Here is a 19,535-nt window from a genome sequence, read left to right on the forward strand (position 1 = left end):
GCGGAATGAGATTTTTATTCAGATGATTTTTAATTTCAAAGTGATATTTTGTGGTTATTATGGTAGAAACACAGCTGATTTTGTGCACGGAGGCCTCCAAAATCAACAGAAACATGAAGGTTCCTCATATGAGCTTGAAGAAAGCATCTTTGTTTGGTACAGGTCCCTGCTAAATCATTCAAGGAAAATTAGAATATTTTAAAATGATAATTCCCTCTAATATCGCAAATCTTATTGCAATATCTGTCAAAATAATCACAATTAGATATTTTTTTCAAAGTTGTTCATGCGTAATTTTAGTTCATTTCAGTTACGAATTCTAAATGTTCCAACCAATAATCAGCTGTATTATGTAACTGTCAGTTTTGTGATGTTTTATCTGGAGTATCACTTTATGAAATCTTTATGATCTGATTTAAATCACATTACTATGAATGGATGTGACTCATGTTATACCTGCATTCATATGAAAACTATTTGAGGGACTGTGATGAAGTGTAGGGTATTATTGTTTACATCAACATATTTTAATTATCACTTTAATAATGCCTGAAAAGTTGAACCCAACAAAATTCTGTCCAAAACTGACCTCATTTGCATATTTCAGCCAAAGCCTGACATTTTTCTCAACAAACTTCCCTCTGTGCACCAAACATGAGGACTTTTCAGAGACGGGGACGATACATACAGGAACTGGGATAAACTGGGGAGCAAAATGAGAATAAATAAATAAATATAGTCCAGAGAAAGATAGTTGACTGTTGAGCCTCATTGCCAGGTCACCTCTTTGAGTTGGTCGCTCAGACCGAGATGGCAGCACTTTCTCTGAATCAGTCCTGATATAGTGAGGATTTAAGTCACATGACTGATCGGCTGTTTGGCTCTATAACACATCCATGATGTTCTCCAGACAGACCTGATGGAACCTTCCTCACATTAATACATGAAACTAACAGAAATGTCTGATTTCCATCCTGTTTTCTACTTTGTTTTTCACCATTTAAGCTTCAGCTGACACTTAAATTACAACATCTTGTTGTGCCCTCTTCTTCTGCAACGGTGTAATGGTTTTCTGACTGGAGTCTGGCGCCACCTGCTGCTTTCTTGATGAACCAACTCCTCATACTCACATTTACGTTTTCTTTTGAGGATTTACTTGAAATTCTGTTCAAATTTGCAATGTGCTTGGATGAAAACAGCTTTTGAGTCTTCCATATGTTTCATTTGGCATTCTGAATCTAAAAAGATCAAAGCTGCCAGTACACTTTCCTACTGACGCTGTCATTAGGTCTGTGTCGGTGATTAGAAATTCAAATGAAGTACAGACCTGTAGGACAGGACATTGGTGGTCTGTAACTTTTGGTGCAGTTTGAATGCTACACAATAAAATCCAGTAATCCAGTTAACAAACTATCTTTTGTCTCAGACTGACAGCTTTGTGTACTTTTCCACATCTCTCTCAGGTCAAAGGTCATCTCCACAGCTGCCTGTCGTACAGCAGAGAAGCCGACTAATTCACAAACTGAAAATTCAAATATCAGGGTCGTGTGTTTAGGAAAAGTTTGACAGCTGTTCAGAGTTTCATGAGTTTAAACTTTAACCTCTGAAGGTTGACAGAGCAGGAAGTGCACAGGTGTTGACCTGTCTTCAGCTGGGACTGCAGGTGAAACGTTCACGCTGGCCCACATGGAGGAGGCTTCAGATGGTTTCAAGAAGCGTTTTATTTTTCACAAAAATTCCTTCCTGTTTGTGTCTTAGTCGTTCCTGTCGGGGAGATCTGAACCTGAACTAACCCCCAGTAGTACTCTGTATGATTCTTTTTGTTGACCTTGTCACCTGTGTTACTCCAGGAAAAATACTCACCACTGTAGGGAACAGGACCTGCTGGTTCTCCTTCATTAGAACAACTGGTGTCCTGCAAGAACAAGTCATACAGATTTGCTCACGTCGGATTGATTTTAACACGAGTCTCCAGGGAGCCGCTCAGAAATGTCTGCAGGAGATCCTGTTTAAAACAATCTAAAATAAAAACCGTAACAGCTAAAGCATTTGTTCAGGATTCTGTCTGTCCTGTCATCATGTTGCACACCTGTGATGACATCATTACATTACCTGCGGTGTGAAACTCACGGTGGAGCCAGAGGAGAAACTCAATGGGAGTTATTGAGAGATATTCAGAGTCAGTAGTTTTGAGCTGAGCTTAGTTTTTTTAGCTTGGTTGAACAGATTTTAGAGATATGAAAGTAAGCAAAGACACGCTCATATTTATTGGATAAAAGACAGGTAAAAACAACAGGTTAAAGTTTTATATTTTTTCAGTTATGAAGCTATTGTAATATTTTTATCAATTATTATGCTTCGACTTATATAATCTTTTATCTTAGGTTGTGCAGATTGTACGAATATGAAGCATGTGAAAATAATCTAGAGAATGACATCACAATAAGCAAAAATACAAATCATTTTCATTTATGTTGTTGTAGGTCTGTGAAAAAGATGAGACGACTCATCTTTTTTTATTTTTTGAGTTTCAACCCAGTTCAACTCTTTCAGAAAAAAAAAAAAATCTTTTGTTTAGGTAATTCGCTTTTCCTCTCTAGATAAACTTCAGTCTAAATCTAAAACGTAGGGTAAATTTATTAAAGTGCAAGTGACCGATAGTTAAAATTGTAATATTTTTAATTTAAAACATTTAATTTTTAAAGACAAATCAGGTTCACGACTCACTGTGACGTTTTTCTGAAATTCATCACTTTTTTTTAGTTTCTAAAACTCAAAGATTCAAGTTTATATAAACAAGAAAAGTAAATTACCTCAATCTCAGATTACATGTTGGCAAAACTTGCCACAGTTTTACAGTGTAAAGTGATTCTTACATTTACACCAAATTAAAAAAAAAAAGTTTTAATATTTTGTCAGCTAAAATGCGCGTCAGAACCTGCGTGGCTCGGCGCCTTTTTGAATTTCTTTTCTTTTTTTGACCAAATGGCTCTTTTAAGGTTGCAGACCCCTGATCTAGAAGTGGACATTTCAGTAGTTACCTCAAGTACCTTTTGACGGTCTAAAGAAACAACGTGAAGGCCTCAGTGATCGGACTGATTTATGTGCAGTTCTTTAAAGGTTCCTGCTGGTTTAAAGAAGTCTAAGGTCGTTTTTGACCAGTAGAACCCTTTTTATGAAATATTTCCACTTCAGTGCACAGATCTGTAGAGTTTGTTCTCTGATGAGTGTCTGATTTTTGACCTTTGACCTGCTCCTGCTCACAGGAGATCGAGTCCCTGCTGGTGAACTGGACGGGGCCGGACCTCAGCGGGTTTGGAGAGCTGGTTCTAGAAGGTTCCTTCAAGGTCCACAGAGTGAAGAAGGAGAGAGCATTCTTCCTGTTTGATAAGATGCTGCTGATCGCCAAGAAGAGGCTGGAACAGTTCGTCTACAGCACGCACATATTTGTACGTCTTTTTATTTGTTTTTATGGACGTTTTGCTTTAAACAGTTGGACTGACGCTGACTGACCCATGGACGGACTGTGAGACATCAGGACCTGGGCAAAGACATGTCAAATGTCCCCCGTCCCTCCTTTATAGGAGCACAGTCAGACTGAATGAGACACATTGTCTCTGTAGTTGTATTTTCTATTTGTGGCAGTTTTGTGTCTTTCTGTTGTCTTTTTTGTCCCCTTGCATTAGTTTTATGTCCTTTTTTAGGTAGTTTTTTGTCTCCTTGTGATAATTTTGTCTCTCTGTTGTCTTGTTATAGTCTTGCGTCTCTTTGTGGGAGTGTTGTTTCTGTCTTTTGTCCATTTACGTCCCTTTGTGGTTGTTTTGTCTCCTTGTGATAGTTGTCTCTCTGTCTTTTCGTCATATTGTATATCTGTAGTCATTTTGTGTCTTTTTGTGGTCTTTGTAGTTGTATGATTGAAAAAATCAAAAAGAATCTTTTATATTTCTGTAACGTACCGTTAACCTGCCTTTTGAGCTGCTCCGTCACTTCTGCACATTTTTTCTCATGGGTGTCCCTCCGTCTCTCTGTCCCTCTGTCTCTCTGTCTCTGTGTCCCTCCGTCTCTCTGTCCCTCTGTCTCTCTGTCTCTGTGTCCCTCTGTCTCTCTGTCTGTCTGTCTCTCTGTCTCTCTGTCTCCCTGTCCCTCTGTCTCTCTGTCCTTCTGTCTGTCTGCAGTGTTGTAATCTGCTGCTGGTGGAGACTCTGAAGGACCCTCTGTGCTTCAGAGTGTCGGATCAGACGATTCCCAAACAGCAGCACGTCGTCCAGGTGAGTGAAGTTACCTGCACATTAAGTCAGGTGACGTCTGAGAGTCCACGATTACAGGTTTAATACTTTTTTTGTATCATGACTGCAGACAAAGAACCAGGAGGAGAAGAGACTGTGGGTTCACTACCTCAAGAGACTGATCGTAGAAAACCATCCTGCTTCACTCCCACAGAAGGTAAGAAGACAAGAAGGACTGGAGTACAGTGAAAGTACTTAGTTACTTTCCACCACTGAGTAGCTGAGTAACTTTTATTAACAGTAGTACTGGTTGTAGTAGAAGAACTGGCAGTTGTCAGTTGGACATCAGCAGTCATCTGTTGGTCTTTGCTGCAACCTGCTGGTCATTCACACAAACTTCACTGCAATGAAAAGACTGCATCAGTCAGAGGGGAGACCTGGGGCCTGTACTATGAAGCAGGTTCAACATACCCAGGGTCTCTTTTGATCTGGCTTAACTAAACCTAAGAAAGGCAGTCACATTAGGGCATGAAGGTTATCGAACGTTATCAGCTCAGCAAGTTTCCCAATTTAGACAGCACATTCACATAAATGGGGAGGAATTTGCAGCATCTGACCAATCACAGCGTGGACGGCATTTTACACATGAAGAGCAAACTATCATATCAGACAAATAAGGAATAAATGGGCTGTTATAACCATCATAATCCAGACTAAAGGCAACACAGAAGCACGAAAGACTGCTGACCAATATATACGTGTGTGTGTGTGTGTGTGTGTGTGTGTGTGTGTGTGTGTGTGTGTGTGTGTGTGTGTGTATACACACACACACATATATATGTATATAAACAATGTCTATTTCTTTATTTTATTATTATTATTTTTGTTTTTTTTCATTTTATATATTAACATTATGCTTGACATTGTAAATTATATTGCTATTCATCACACATAACAGGATCTTCAATATATATTTCATTAGAAAAAAACACGCCGACTGAATAATAATGATCAGAATACATGTATATATTTTATATTCTATAGAGATCTGTCACTTACATACACACACTAAAATATATATTTAAACTCACTTTAAATAAGTATTCTGATGCACTTATTAATAACCTGTTAAAAAGTGTGATCCAAGTATCAAAATATTAAAGTAATGCTGCAACTAAAGGTTATTGTCATCGTTCATTTATTGGTTGATTATTTTCAAGGTCATGAGAAATGAGACAAACAAGAGACAGTTAAATGTCCTTATATCACCATACCCCGGTGACTGGAATAACGAGGTGCAACCAGCTAATTCTGGAGGCACAGGTGGTTTGATAAGTGAGATGCAGGTGAGTTTGGGAAAGAGCGCTGTGGTGAAAGTTCTGACCAATAGCACCTCCTTTAAATGTATTAGCGACCTCTCGAGTCATCACTTTCACTCTAAATATGACACGGGTCTCCCCTCAGTTCCTTCTTTGTTGTTCTTTCTTATTTCTGTTCCAGTCTGATGGGTTTTTAGGATTTTGGAGGAAATATTTACTTCCTGTCTGTTATCATCAAGTTTAACTGACGTGAGAAAATTTTATGTTGTTCCCAGGCGAGGCAGGTCCTGGGAGACAACTTCTGTCAGTGTGAGTTCTCTCTCTTACACACACACGCACGCACGCACACACACACACACACACACACACTGCATTTCTATTGTAATAGATCTTTCTTCTTTCCAGTTTTAATCATAAGATTTTTGCCATTTATGATAAATAACTGAACTCTGAACAGCTGGTTTGAGCATCTGCTAGATGTAGTGACATCACTTCCTGTATTTCAGCTCCTCAGTTTGACCAGGATAACCTGAAGAAGTCCTCCACGCCGTCACGACTGGGCGACATCCATGGCTATCACAGAGGCAGACGTCAGTCAGGTCAGGGTTAGTCATCTTTTTACTCCAAACAGGAAATCTGACACATCAGACAGAATCAAGCCGTTTCACCAACGTCTGGGAGATTTATAAATAGATGAATGAATTTATTTCAAACATAAAGTGAAAATAAAAAAACAGACATGACAAGACCTGCAAGCAGGTTTTAACAGGATCTAAACAGGTTGTGAAAGAGAGAAAAATTTTAAACATTTTGGTTCAATAACTTCTGTGGCATTCATCAGTACTTTGGTACTCCCCATTTGTTCTTAGATAAGATCAAAATTTAAAGGTGTACTTCATCCTCAAACTCTGCTGGAGTTTCACTGGAAAACAGCATAGAACCTCCCAAACAACGGAAGTGAATGGTGACCAGTTTTCTAACAGAAAACAACCAAAACACACCTCCAAGATAAGAATCTACAGTGAAGATTCAGGATAAAAACATGGTGTAAATAACATTTTTTTGGTCAGCTTGGCATGCTGGGACTTTAGGAGACTTGGATCACAGCAGACGAGCAGCATGGACGAGTTTTATGTTTTTATTCTGTTGTCTTTTGGTTGAAAACTGGTCACCATTTGCTTCCATTGTTTGGGAGATTGTGCACCACTGTTTTCCTGTGAAACTCCGGCAGAGTTTTGAGGACTAAAATAGAGCTGCAGTGATTAATTGATTAACCATTTTGATAATCAATTAATCGGTTTTAGTCATTTTCCGAAGAAAAAAAAGTCCAAATTCTCTGATTTCAGCTTCTTAAATGTCTTAAATGTTAAATATCTAAAATATCTAATGAGTGTTTGGTGATAGGTCTCTCACACGTCAGTCCACTGCTGAACCAGTATTCAGGCTGAAGAAAACTGTGGTTCTCACAGTCGTCTTTTCTTTGTCTTTTGAGAAATAAATCAGATTCTTATTTTGAGCTCATTCAAGCCTCCCCCTGTGGACGATCTTTTGCTGAGCTCACAGATGCCTCAGACGTTTCTCCTTGACGACCGTACGGAGCAACAAGACTTCAGTTTGACCACTGAGACACTAAGTTTAATTTTAGATCTCACTGCAGTGAGGCTAAATTTAAAGATCTTTACTTTGGCTCAAATTAGTCTCAGGCTGAGACGAGACAAAGGCTACTTCTCAGGAACCGAATTTAACAAGTACGAGAAAATGATCAAAGCTCATTTACGTCAAAGAGATACAGGCTAGACAAAGCTGAGAGCTCATTTTAAACTTTTGAACCATCAAATCCATCTGCAGGTCCTCACTGCTGTCAGTTTCCTGGCCCTCTAAAGAGAGTTGGGTAATAAGTTATAAGTCATTCAGTTTCCACATTGCAGCTCAGCAGAACAGATAAATCCATTGTACTTCATCTCCAAACCTGTTTCCCTTCCTCAATAAAACAAAAATCCATTAAATATCTGGATGATAAGACGTGATGCACAGAACCTTGAACACGTTGACCGAGGTGAGAGCACTGAAACCTCTGCAGCAACGCTCCGATGCACTCATCCATGTCTATGATGAGTTTAACATGAACTGTCACAGTCGTCGGTCTGTGCACTTCCAGACACTCAGGTGAGAGAACAGACAGACAGATTGATAAATCTCCTGTAATCTCCCCTCAGTGCTCTGTGGCAGAACGAACAGAAGGTTAAGAAAACATTCCTGCATGAGGCTCATTCTTACTGACTGTCCAAGAATAGTTTTGATCATTTATTTGGACAAACATGGGTCAGTGATGTGGCGTCCATATTTCTGTCTGAGTTCATTATTTGAATTAAAAATATTTCATGACAGATTTCACTTTATTCTATAAAACCTGTTTCAATACATTTAAATGATATATTTTTTATGTTTTAGCTTCTCAAATCCTGAACATGTGTGGACTAAGAAGACTATTAAAACTTTCTGAACTCTTTATGATTTTATTTAGTATGTAGTTATTATATAGTATTTCATTCCACTTGCTCTGCATTTCACCTTTTAAAATCTTGGATTAATTTGGATTATTGCATTTGGACATTTGACTTTGTTTCACTGCAGCGTGGTCCAGGTGTTTTGCAAGTTTTCATAATTATTTTTCTGTATATGTATATACATATTTTTATTGAGCAATTAAATTTTCATTTGTGCATTCAAGGCACATTTTAATGACCATTATAATTGTGCTTGTGGCAGTGAAATTAAATAATGTAGTAGGCACAAAGGTAATATTAAGTAAGGTACTGAAAATCTGTACTCAAGTACAAGTACTGTTACATCGCTAAAATATTACTCAATGACAAGTAAAAGTACTGGTGTTAGCAATATACTTAAGTAAAAGTACAAAGCACAAAAAACTACTCAGAGTATTTGTTACCAATAGTTGAAAACAAATCAGTTGATCATTAATCAATAAGTTCCTAAACACGTTTTCCACCTCATTTTCTGTTCTCATCCTCTTTTTTTTTTTAATTTAAGTCGAAGAATGTCTGCAAACGGCTCCGTCAGACAAACAGTGTCAGATGAGGTGCAGTTACTCTCACGTCTATTGATTAAATATCCATGGATACATTTTTAATTGGTGAAATTCTTAACAGCAATTAATCGATTAATGCTAAACGTGTGCTCCCGCAGCATTTTGTTGTTTTTCATTTGTATGTCTTTGTTTTCATTGGTCCATTTGTGATCAGATCACCTGATTGGCTACAAAAATGCAGATGAAAGGATTGGATATTAATTCAAATTGTACTCAGGACTCAACTGTGATTTTAAAAGTAACCAAGTAGATTACATCTTGCAGTGCATACATGAGTACAAGTAAAAGTACAGACTTGAAAATCTACCCATAAAAGTACAAGTACCCCAAAAAAACAGTAATTTGAGTATTTGTAATTAGTTACTTCCAGCCCTGAGTAATAATAAACAAAGTGCAGAACATCTGATACAAAAAAGACAAATAAACAAAAGAAATAAAATGAAGAATAAGAGTGAGTTGACCAGGATCCCCCTCCACTCTCTGCTCACAGAGATGCTTCACTCTTCAGCTCTCAGCTGTTGTGTAGTGTGTGTTAGAATATGGACTCCTGGAGCTGCAACATATAATATGAGGGCTGTCCAGGTTTGTCAGGGCATATCTTTTCCTTTCCACACAGGAACAGTTGGACTCTCCCATAAAATGAGAATGAATTTCTTTGCTGGTAGAGGCAGTGTCGTGTTTAATCTGCTAAAGCTTTCAGACATGATATGAATGATTCTGGCTCGATCAGAATAACCCTCAGACCTCAGACATAATGTCACCGACATCAGTCCAAAAACACTGAACCTTTGGACACAAAGCAGAACTATGAGGACGGGTCGCCACAGAAGACTGGCATTCATCACACATAGATGACACCTCTGGGTTTATGTTATTGAGCTTCTCCTTCAAGTAATGGAGCCTCTGTATAATTTTAAATTAGATGAGAAAATGTTTTGAATTCATAATTATTTTTCTGTCTTTAAATGTCAAATTGAATGCTGAAATATTAAATACTTGGTCACTAGTCTGAAATAATCTTAAATTAATGTAAATGCAAACACAACCACAAAATAATAATAACCACAAATAGACATAAAGACACTCTAAAGGACACTTGCCAAAGGTTTAACTAAAAATCTGAATATTTCTTTTAATATTTGGTTGCACCACCTGACATTTTTTGGTTGTTGAAGTTAAAAATCAAGTCAAAACTGAATTTAAATACTTGAAAACATTACTGAACAAATGCAATTTGTTAAAAACATTGTTCCAAACTCCTGAAAATTCCTTTTTCGAGGCTTTATTTGTCATTGGCCGATGCATCTGCACTAGAACCAGAGACTGGCGTCAGTCCAGTGAGTCAGCAGGTCCTCTAACATGACTGAGGGTCTCTTCACTGTGTTTGTCCCTGCAGAGCCCCCAGAGCTGCTGCTGTACACACCTGAGAAGTCCAGGAAGAGTTTACCACTGCTGCTGGAGGGAAACCTGCCGTACAGACGCACCAGGAGACAGTCAGGTAGACACAGACAGCTGCTGAAAGTGTCCACATTATCACAGCATGGAGACATCACAGTTGCTCAGAGTCAACACAACCCATTAAAAGACCTTCTATTCTTTCTTTGGTATCAGTTGAAGTGACACAGTGCCAAGTAGTACTGAAAGTTCTCCAGTCAAAGGTTTCCTGCATTCAGTCCTTTTTGTGGACAGATCTAGAGAAGAATGATTTGTTTATTTAGGTTCATTTCATTCAGTTCATTTGATTGAGTATTTTTTTCTTGCTCTTGACAAGAAAAGCTCCTTGATATCCCAGCCACAGTGTATCTTATTGACATACGTTCACATCGTGTAATAATCAAAATATTTCACAATAAAGTGGTGCAGCAGAGCCAGCAGGTTGAATAAAATCTTTATTTCTCTTCCAGCTCCGGCCAAAGACATTGAAGCAGCGTTTCATCCCAATGGTGAGAAAGTTTATTCACACTTATCAGGCATCTTTCTTCAAAAACTAAAAGGACAAACTGGTGAAACAGCTTTCATCAACCAGCAGCAACTGACAGCAGCTGCTGTCAATGATTTACTTACAAGGGACAGTAAAGGAAACCAAACAAGTCTTAGTCATTCCCAAACACTGGGACGCAACCCACAGGTGGGTCACCGGAGATTTTATTTAGGTCCCCAGATAAAAGTCATAATTATTGGATAAAAAAGTCTAAATTTTAACTTTTTATGACGAGTATCTGAACTTGTTTTGCAAAAGAAATCAGACAGTAACAAAACAAAACAGTAGTTGGGTTGTGGTATGACTTGATTCTAATCTCAGTGGCTTTTTCATTGGTTAAAGGACATTTAACCCCAAAATCAAAAATACATGTTTGCCACATGTTTGTGAAAATAATTTAATGATAGCCTGTGAACATGGGAGGAGGAGGCAGGGTTAGTGAGAATGACTAGAGAAATTACAACAAATTGCTGATTTGTGTAAGAACAGTGTTATTAAATGTGATTTGCTGGTATTGTCTGGACCTGAATGATATTTCTGTCAGTGTGAGTGCAGGGCTTGGCTCTGAACTGTTCTAACAAGTCATAAAAGATGGTGATTCATTTGTTTTCAGTCAGGATGCCAAGTGAAGTAAAAAAAAAACCTGATAACATCTCTGTCTGCCCCCCCTCCATGTGTCACGCTCTTGTTCCTCTCTTCCGCCTCCACCGACTATTTCTCACCATCTGGCTAATCCTGCAGCTTTGAAGGTAAGATGATGTTTCAGCACTTTCATCCTCCACTGACCGTGCGAGGAATGAGTGGGGTCATGTTGGGTGAAGCACCAGCTGACTGCTACCTGATTTTTTTCAGATTTCTCGTGTATTTCATGGCTGTCTCCAGCAGGACCATTTCTTTCCTAACAATGCAATATAGTGAAGGTCTGTGTTAAGTAGCAGATCCACCATTCAGTATCCCCCCTACTGTTAAAAATAAGTCACTGTCCAGAGATCAGCAGGGAAGCTTTATTTCATCACACGTCACCTCACTACGTCACTCATATGAGCAGTGCCAGTAGCACGCTGGGATATTTTATATATCGTTGTATATATTTAGTTCAGTATTATTCAGTATTATTTATTACGTTTTTTTGCTAACATTTAAAATAATAATTTGTTTTAGAGATTTGTTTGTTTTGTATGTTTGACTGGCACAGGTCCAGTTTGGGGTGCAAGAACAGGACCATCAGTGTCATATGTTGCACCCTCTTTTGCACCATTATTGAAATTTGAATATTAAATGTTAAGCAAATGATAAAAGGTCTGGTGCACATACTGGCGGTCTTCATTCGCACATCTGAAGCAGCTGCACTGGACATGATAACAACAGCAAACAGAAAGATTTAGCTCAGGAAATGTCCAATATGTCTGGATGGTTCAGAGAGTCAGAGCATGAACACACACCACCACAAATCTGCACCCAAGCACAGATTAGTCTGATTCTCCATCTGATAATAACAATCAAAATAAAATTTGAGAAATGGATTCAGTGATGATCACAGCGGGACGATAATTCTGATGTGTCTTACCTCTTCCATGGTCACATAGTTTAGTAATTAATGTTACACAGCAGTGTTTGTACAGTGAGAGACGAGCCTGATAATCAGACGTCTCCTTCATAAAAAGCAGAATATGGAGTTATAAAGGACCAGCCTGATGTGTGCAGAGGTCTGTGTGGTTATACTGCAGCAGCCTGATGCTGTTTTTAGGTGATTTAATGAAGTTAAACACAGTAAGCAGTAATGATTTTCAAATGACTACAAATTTAGTTATTGTACTGTGCAGAAGTTGTATACACTGTAAAGCTATGGACTGCTCTAGGGGACATTACATGATTGGGCGTGTTTTCCAGGTGTTTGCATTTGTTTTCTGCCACCATCTGTATCCGTAAAAGAACCTAAGGAACACCAAGTTTCTCTGCTGCACCTCATTGACTCATTTGTGGCAGTTTGTCAGAAGCTTTTCATTGAGAGAAATTAAAAAGGAACTGGATTTAGGAAGGGACTGAGCTGGGAGTCTGTTTATCACATTCAGACAGATACAACAGCAAGGTGAAAAAGTGTCCTTGTTTTCATGTTGACTGTTTGGTGTGATGTTCTTGCAGCAGGCGGGCAGCGAGGGTGAACTGTGCCAGGCAGACAGTCTGGGCTCAGCAGGCAGCAGCAGCACACTCGCATCCTCCGTCATCGAGGTGGAGGCCGAAAGGCCCGAACCAGACCCAACGCCACAGCTGCGACTAAACCACGAGGAAGAGGTATTTCACTTTGACAGGGAGATTACATTAGATATATTACAATTAGATTATATGAGACATTGGAGGACATTAGATGAGACATGCTGTGACTTGACTAGATTATATTATATTAGATTAAATCACATTAGATTGGATTGGAGTGACATAATGTTTGATTAGAGTCAGTTAGATTATTAGGCTGGTATACAGAGATATACATTCGAAAATTGGATTCAAAAATTATCAGGGAAGTAATAAACTTGAACTTATTTGACATAGGGACATTTTCATACTTTCTTTGGTCTGGACTTTCTGACTTTCCAGTTTGATCCAAACCAAAAACTCAGGTGGAAAATGTTACCTGGACTATGGTCCCTGTCACACAGCCAACCCTGATCCAGTTCAGTTCAAGTTAAGTTTGGTTTCAGTGCAAAATACTTTTATGTGGTGGTCTGGTGTTTTTGGACGTCTTACATAATGTTCTGGCAAGTCAGAGCTGGAAAAAGGAAAAACAACTCATTACATGCACAGAGAGAGGAGGAGATCAAATGTTTGACATTTGACCCACCAGCTTTTTAAATGGTTGTAAAAAAAAAAAAACACAAAATCACAGACAGTTTTCAAAGAAGAGAAGAGATGGCAACTGAATTGAACTGAAAACATACCGACATATCTTAGTGTTTATTCTTATCATTCTGTTTGGATGAGGAGGAAGATGAAGAGGAGGAGTTGACTCCCCTCAGCCCTCCTCCCACCCTTTCCATCACCGAGGAGATCATGGAGTTTATCAACCAGAGCAGAGCCAGAGAAGGACTCACCGCCATCAGCACTGACACAACGGTTAGAACACACTCTACTCTACTCTACTCTACTCTACTCTACTCTACTCTACTCTACTCTACTCTACTCTGTTTAATGTAAAAGACTCACACAGTGTAAAGCTCTACAGGCTGTCATGTACTTTAAACACCAACATGTATTGTCAAGTCCACACAACAACTATTACAACAGCATTGGCAAACAATATCATTAGGATCAGTTTCACAGCAATTTGATGAACACTGACAGCCAATCAAAATCCACCTGAATTTTACAGGGTGTAGCCACACAACAGTTATATAATGCAACAGACTACAAATTACAAATATAAAACTAATTTTACCTGAGAGCAGAGCTGGTCCTGACCCCCATGAGGCACTAAGCAAAATTCTATGGGCCTCTCTTAACTGACTGGGGAGCCATGTACCTACCACACAGTCACAGCTCACAACCCAGTGCTTCCACTACAGTCCTCCCTCTGTTAAACCAGTTGGCTCCATCTGTCAGTCAAAGAATAAGTAGATCTATACAGAACAGAATGAGGAACATGAATGATGACACCTGCTTTGAAATGAAGGGGAGGCGGGGCTCTTACGTACCTCGCAGGGTCCTATACAACTAGTGTAGTGTGTGTATAGGGCTGAGCAGCTCTGCCTGAGACATACTGTCAAGTCTTTGCCACATACAGTCTTCACCACTGATTGTCCTGTTTTTATCTGTCTTCCCTGTGGTGCCACACATCAACAGTGTCCTATTGACTATAGAAGCTGAGGAAACAGGAAAACGTTGAGTCTTTTGACCAGTGATAATTCAAAAATGTGTGTACACTGGTGAATTAATCAATAATACACATTTAAGAGTAAAATAAAGAGTACTACATATTTCAGCCATTTATATTATTGATTATCTGTAGAGTATAGGCCTCAAAACCTGTATCTCTGAGTGATTATCCCTGTTTTATGCTCTTGCAGCTCATTTAATGCCTCATTATCAAAGTTGTTAAAATGTAATTTATTATCTTTTAACAAGAGCAAATTTTATCAGCCTTAAAAATCTATATTTTCTAAAACAAAATTGCCCAAAAATAAAATAAGCATTAAACAATAACAACAATTTAATCTTCATTTTGGATTTTTAATACAAATTCTGAAAATATTTTTGAATGTTGGCATAAAGTCACATGACCTGAGTAAGGGTCATACAAGGATGGAGTCTGGAGGTCATTATACGGGGAGCATGAATGGACATGAACCATTAGCATTCATTCTCTCTGGACCATAAACTGGCCAATAATTATCAAGATATCTTGGTCCAAGTCAAAGTACTGGACAGACCAACAAACACCCAAATATACATTTTTCTGTATTTTCTTGTTGTGAAGCTTCGTTGAAGCTGTGCCACACCTTTATTGATCAAAATAATGAAACCCACAAAACTGTTAAATATTTAGTACTACTATTATCTACTACTATTAATCATGCCAGAGTAATTATGGCCTTCTTTTCCTCCAGGAGCAGGTCTTGGATCAGCCTAAAGGAAGTCCGGCTCCACCTGACCAGACCAACTTCACCTGCCCACTGCCCCCAGTCACCTGCCCCTCAAGCCCAGAGCAAAGTCCCACAATGCAACAGGAGCAGCAAAGAGCAGATTTGGAGAGCAACAGCACCCTTCAAAGTCAGACCACCAGCTCTGGAGAGGAAAATGGACTTGAAGATGAGACAATCACAAATCAAGTCAAAGAAATTCCAGATGCAACCACTCAAGTGAAAAAACAAGAAAAGGATGATGGAGAGCCACAAGGAGAGAAAGAAGAGAGAGGAGAGAAGAAAACAAATGAAGAAGGAGAAAGAGAGAGCGTCATCCCTGCCCTGACATCAGATCTTCATCCTTCCATCCCAGCAGAGGAACGAAGTGAGAACAGCAGCAGTTGTCTCTTAGCCAGAGAAGAGGTGAACATTGAAGCCACCAGATCCTCTCCAAATCCAGATTTCCATCACCCGCTCCAGAAACGCCAGCCACCAACAAGAGGCTCCCACCTCACGAAACGTGACAAGAAGATCATAGAAAAGATCAGAAGTTATTATGAGGCAGCAGCCGAGGCCGAAGAGGATGAGCCAGAGGAGGAAGAGGAACAGCGAGAAGGACTGGCAGCAAGAAGGAGAAACAGTTTCTCACAAATCCCATCTGGCTTAGTGAAGGAGTCGGTGTCACGCTTTGATGTAGGTGGACACCAGGGGGAGCCAGAGAGTGGGCAGTCCAAATATGAAAGAACTGAGGAGACTGATCGAGAGAAAGAGCCTTGCTCCTCAACTGCTGGTTCCTTATCTTCCCCTACTCCACTTCCAGCAGATTCAGAGAACAATGGACAGGCAGAAAAACCAATCAGCTCCCTGGATTTTCATGCAGACAGCCCAATCAAGTCACCAGTCTCTACACGCATGCAGGACGAGGACAACCCAAAACAAGTGGGTCTGAAACTGCAGGCAAATCCAGACAAGCCTGTTGGAAAAGAGGCTGAGATGCAGGAAAGAAATGAAAGGGTCTGCAGTGAATCATTGGATGAAGGACTGGAGGACAAGCAGGAGGGGGAGACAAATGTTGTGGTGACTGGACAGCAAGGAGATGGCCCATCTATTACCAAACAGTATAAGTGCAGAGAAGAAACAACCAAAACCAGTGCTGGAAACCAAGCTGTGGTTAATGGACATGAACCTAACCAAACACGCCAGGCAGAACCAAATGGAAGCCACACAGAACCATTTAGAGAACCTCAAAAACTGGCAGAACAATCTCAAAAAACTGGGACCAAAACTCAGTCCTCTTGGACTAGAACCAAACAAAGAGATCTGGGTAAGAACAGCAAGAACCTTGATGGACTTCCAAGTCAGATAAAAATGGGTCGATGGTCTCACCACTCCAGAATTGTCACTGCGAACCGGGCCTTGTTTGAGAGCATGGGATCAGACGTAGCAGGTATTGGATTATTTGAGGCCAGTCCTGTGGTAGACCCCTTGCTAATGGAAAACTCAGAGCGTATTCTGAGCAAGGTCCAAACCCTGGCCCAGATGTACAGTGCCAAAGCCAGCACTATGAAGGTCCCATTACATCAGAAACGGGCCAGCAGTGTACGGAACCCATCATGGGACTCAGGAAGACTATCTGGACACTCAACTCAGACACAAACTAAACAGGTTCAGTCTCAGACCACAACTGAGTACCGACAGCAAGCACAACAACGAACGGAAAACAGTCAATCGGAGACCAAACATGGAACTCAAACTCACTCAGACTCCAAAGTCATCACACAAACTAGGCAGCAATCACAGATCCAAACTAAAAGCCAGATGTGGAGTCAGGCACAGACACATTACCAAGTTCAAAGCCAGACCAAGACCTTCAGCCAATACCAGACCCAAACCATGAGCCGGGAGGACCAATCGATCCAAGAGGAGAGGAGGATAAAAAGGGCAGAGAGCCTGACATGTGGTAGGTTGACCCTCTTCAATAAATTGAGATTCAGTAATCTGGGCCTCCAGATAATTCTCTCTAGACCAGACCTGTAATTTTATGGCTTTAGGGGCATGTCCACTTGGCCTTTGATGTTGTCATTTTTTTGATGGCACAACAGCCAAATGCCAGGGCAGCAAGGCCACAGAGCAAACAGTCCCCCAGGATTTCTCACAGTGCTCCTGATGGCCAGCCCAGCTATTGTTTCTTGTCTTCTTTGTTTGCTAATTCCTCAAACTTCCTTAGCTCAGTCGAAGTTCACTGAGTCACACCTTTGCAGCACTGGCACCTCAAGATAAGTTTGATTAAGTCTCCCATTTGGCCCGTGCTAGATTTTCATCAAACTGTCGCTATAAATAGCTCAGTCCTGCAGCTGTTCATACCAGGCTGGAAATCCAAACCACCACTGGGTATGTGATATTGCCCCAAGAAGAACTGGCAATCTCAACAAAAGACACTGGTGTCTAAAAAAACATATTGACAGGAAAGAGGCAGAGGAGAATCAGCTGGGCAGTGTGGGCGGGACATCAAGGACACTGTGGCCGCAGGGCAGATAATATTTTGATTTGTATAGGGCCAAACTTATGGGGCACAGCGGCTATGGCCAATGTGAAACTCCTGTTCTGGACCAAAGTACTGGACCATCAGACAAGCTGCCATTGCCATCCTTAAGAGCCATGCTGCTGCATGTCTAACAACTCATTTCTTTATTTTCAATTATTATCCATTACTGATGTATTTCTTCTCTGTTGTTCTCTAGATTTCCAGGAGACAGTGACGTCCCCCTGCGAACCTCTGCTGTTTGGTCATGTGTTTGTCAAAGAGCAGCTAATCCCAGCCTGCCACCACCAGACAAATGGATTCACTCTCTCAAGACCCAGGGACTTCATCTCTGCCTTGACCAAAGAAAGAGACTGTAGATCAGATGATACCATGCTTGGGGACAATCCATCCAATCAGGCCCAGGTTAACAGCTGTAACTCGGGGTATACCTTCACTGACACATCCATGGCTTCTGCAGCATCAAGCCATCCGCTCAGAACACAAGAAGAACATGAAGAACATAGCCCCTTGACGTCAACCAAGACCTTGGATTGTCGAGTCACAGAGTTCAGGGACGATCGCTCTACTTCTTTCACAGGGAGAGATGAAGGTTTTAATCAAAACAAGGAGGTTTATTCAGATACTGAAGAGGCAGAGAAAACAAAAGGGTGAGTGGACAATATTTACAGAAATTGTGAATGATTGGTTGTGAATGATAAAACAGCAGAATGAGCTCAAAGTAAAGAGGGAAGTGAACACCTGACATTAAAATGTGTCTGTGATCCAGTGAGCACAGCTCTATGTATGACAGATCAAACCTGGTATTGGAATGCATCGCCACGTGAGTCTTGAATGACCATTTACGATTGATTCTCACTTCCATGCTCTATATGGAGATAAAGACATACATTTCTAGGACAATGTTTTTTACATAAAGAAAGAAAAAACTAATGTATAACATTTGCCAAAGTTGCAAAAAGAATTAGCTGTAGACAGTGTTTCACAAAGTTTGCAACATTGTAAGGATTTATAAAGTCCTAACAAAGGTTTGGTTATTGCTTATTGTTTTTATAAAATTTGATTGTCATTAAAATGTTGTCTCCTATGAAATTAACTGAAACAGTGTGTTCAAACTGCTGTGAGTACAGAGTAGGTAACGACTGTTTTTTTAAAGGGAGTTATATAATAGAGCATTGTGGTGACTGTTGAAACAAATAGTGTTCTGACATCTGCTGCTAATCTTGGAGGCCAAAAAGCTATTTTCACCACACTGAACCAAACTGAAATCAGACAGCTTTGTGTAGACTTATGGGATACCATCCAACTGACTCAAGACCCTCTGTGGCCATCTGAGGACACTCTGCTGAAAGAATATATTCACATGCAGCTTGGATCACCTCTGAATGTGATCTGAGACAGACAATGTCAGTGCATCTTGTGTGAATTCACACCTGTACTCAGAGCTGTCCACTTGTGATTGTATAACCCAGGATACAAGTTAATACCAGATGTGAACAGGGAATTCACTGTGAGCATTATCCTACACCCTACTAGAATGACCTGTATTTCATAGTAGTTGAGTATTTGGAGAGCTTAATGGTGAAATCAGTACAAAGTGGCTGAAAAACTATTCTGTAGAAGTTGAGGTGGGATACGCTGGTGGCAGCCACCGTGGCTATGTGTGATTGGATGATAGACCTGACCAAATAATGAATCTTTATTTAATCTTTCTAACAAGACTGTATTTTTCCAAACCTTTA

General features: G+C 40.0%; 1 protein-coding gene across 1 annotated transcript in view; it reads left to right on the forward strand.

Moving 5' to 3' along the window:
• Positions 1-19,535, forward strand: part of plekhg2 (pleckstrin homology domain containing, family G (with RhoGef domain) member 2) — a 128,922-nt gene that overhangs the window by 102,052 nt on the left and 7,335 nt on the right. Inside the window, exons 9-19 of the mRNA XM_084716881.1 lie at positions 3,267-3,449; positions 4,176-4,268; positions 4,357-4,443; positions 5,821-5,854; positions 6,052-6,144; positions 10,051-10,152; positions 10,559-10,605; positions 12,778-12,927; positions 13,615-13,746; positions 15,237-17,211; positions 17,993-18,443. Coding sequence (XP_084573007.1) covers positions 3,267-3,449; positions 4,176-4,268; positions 4,357-4,443; positions 5,821-5,854; positions 6,052-6,144; positions 10,051-10,152; positions 10,559-10,605; positions 12,778-12,927; positions 13,615-13,746; positions 15,237-17,211; positions 17,993-18,443 — 3,347 coding nt within the window. The remainder of the gene's footprint in view (positions 1-3,266; positions 3,450-4,175; positions 4,269-4,356; positions 4,444-5,820; positions 5,855-6,051; positions 6,145-10,050; positions 10,153-10,558; positions 10,606-12,777; positions 12,928-13,614; positions 13,747-15,236; positions 17,212-17,992; positions 18,444-19,535) is intronic.

This window comes from Lutjanus erythropterus, chromosome 4 (assembly GCF_056507025.1).
Source record: "Lutjanus erythropterus isolate fLutEry1 chromosome 4, fLutEry1.hap2, whole genome shotgun sequence".
Classification (NCBI taxonomy): Eukaryota; Metazoa; Chordata; class Actinopteri; order Lutjaniformes; family Lutjanidae; genus Lutjanus; species Lutjanus erythropterus.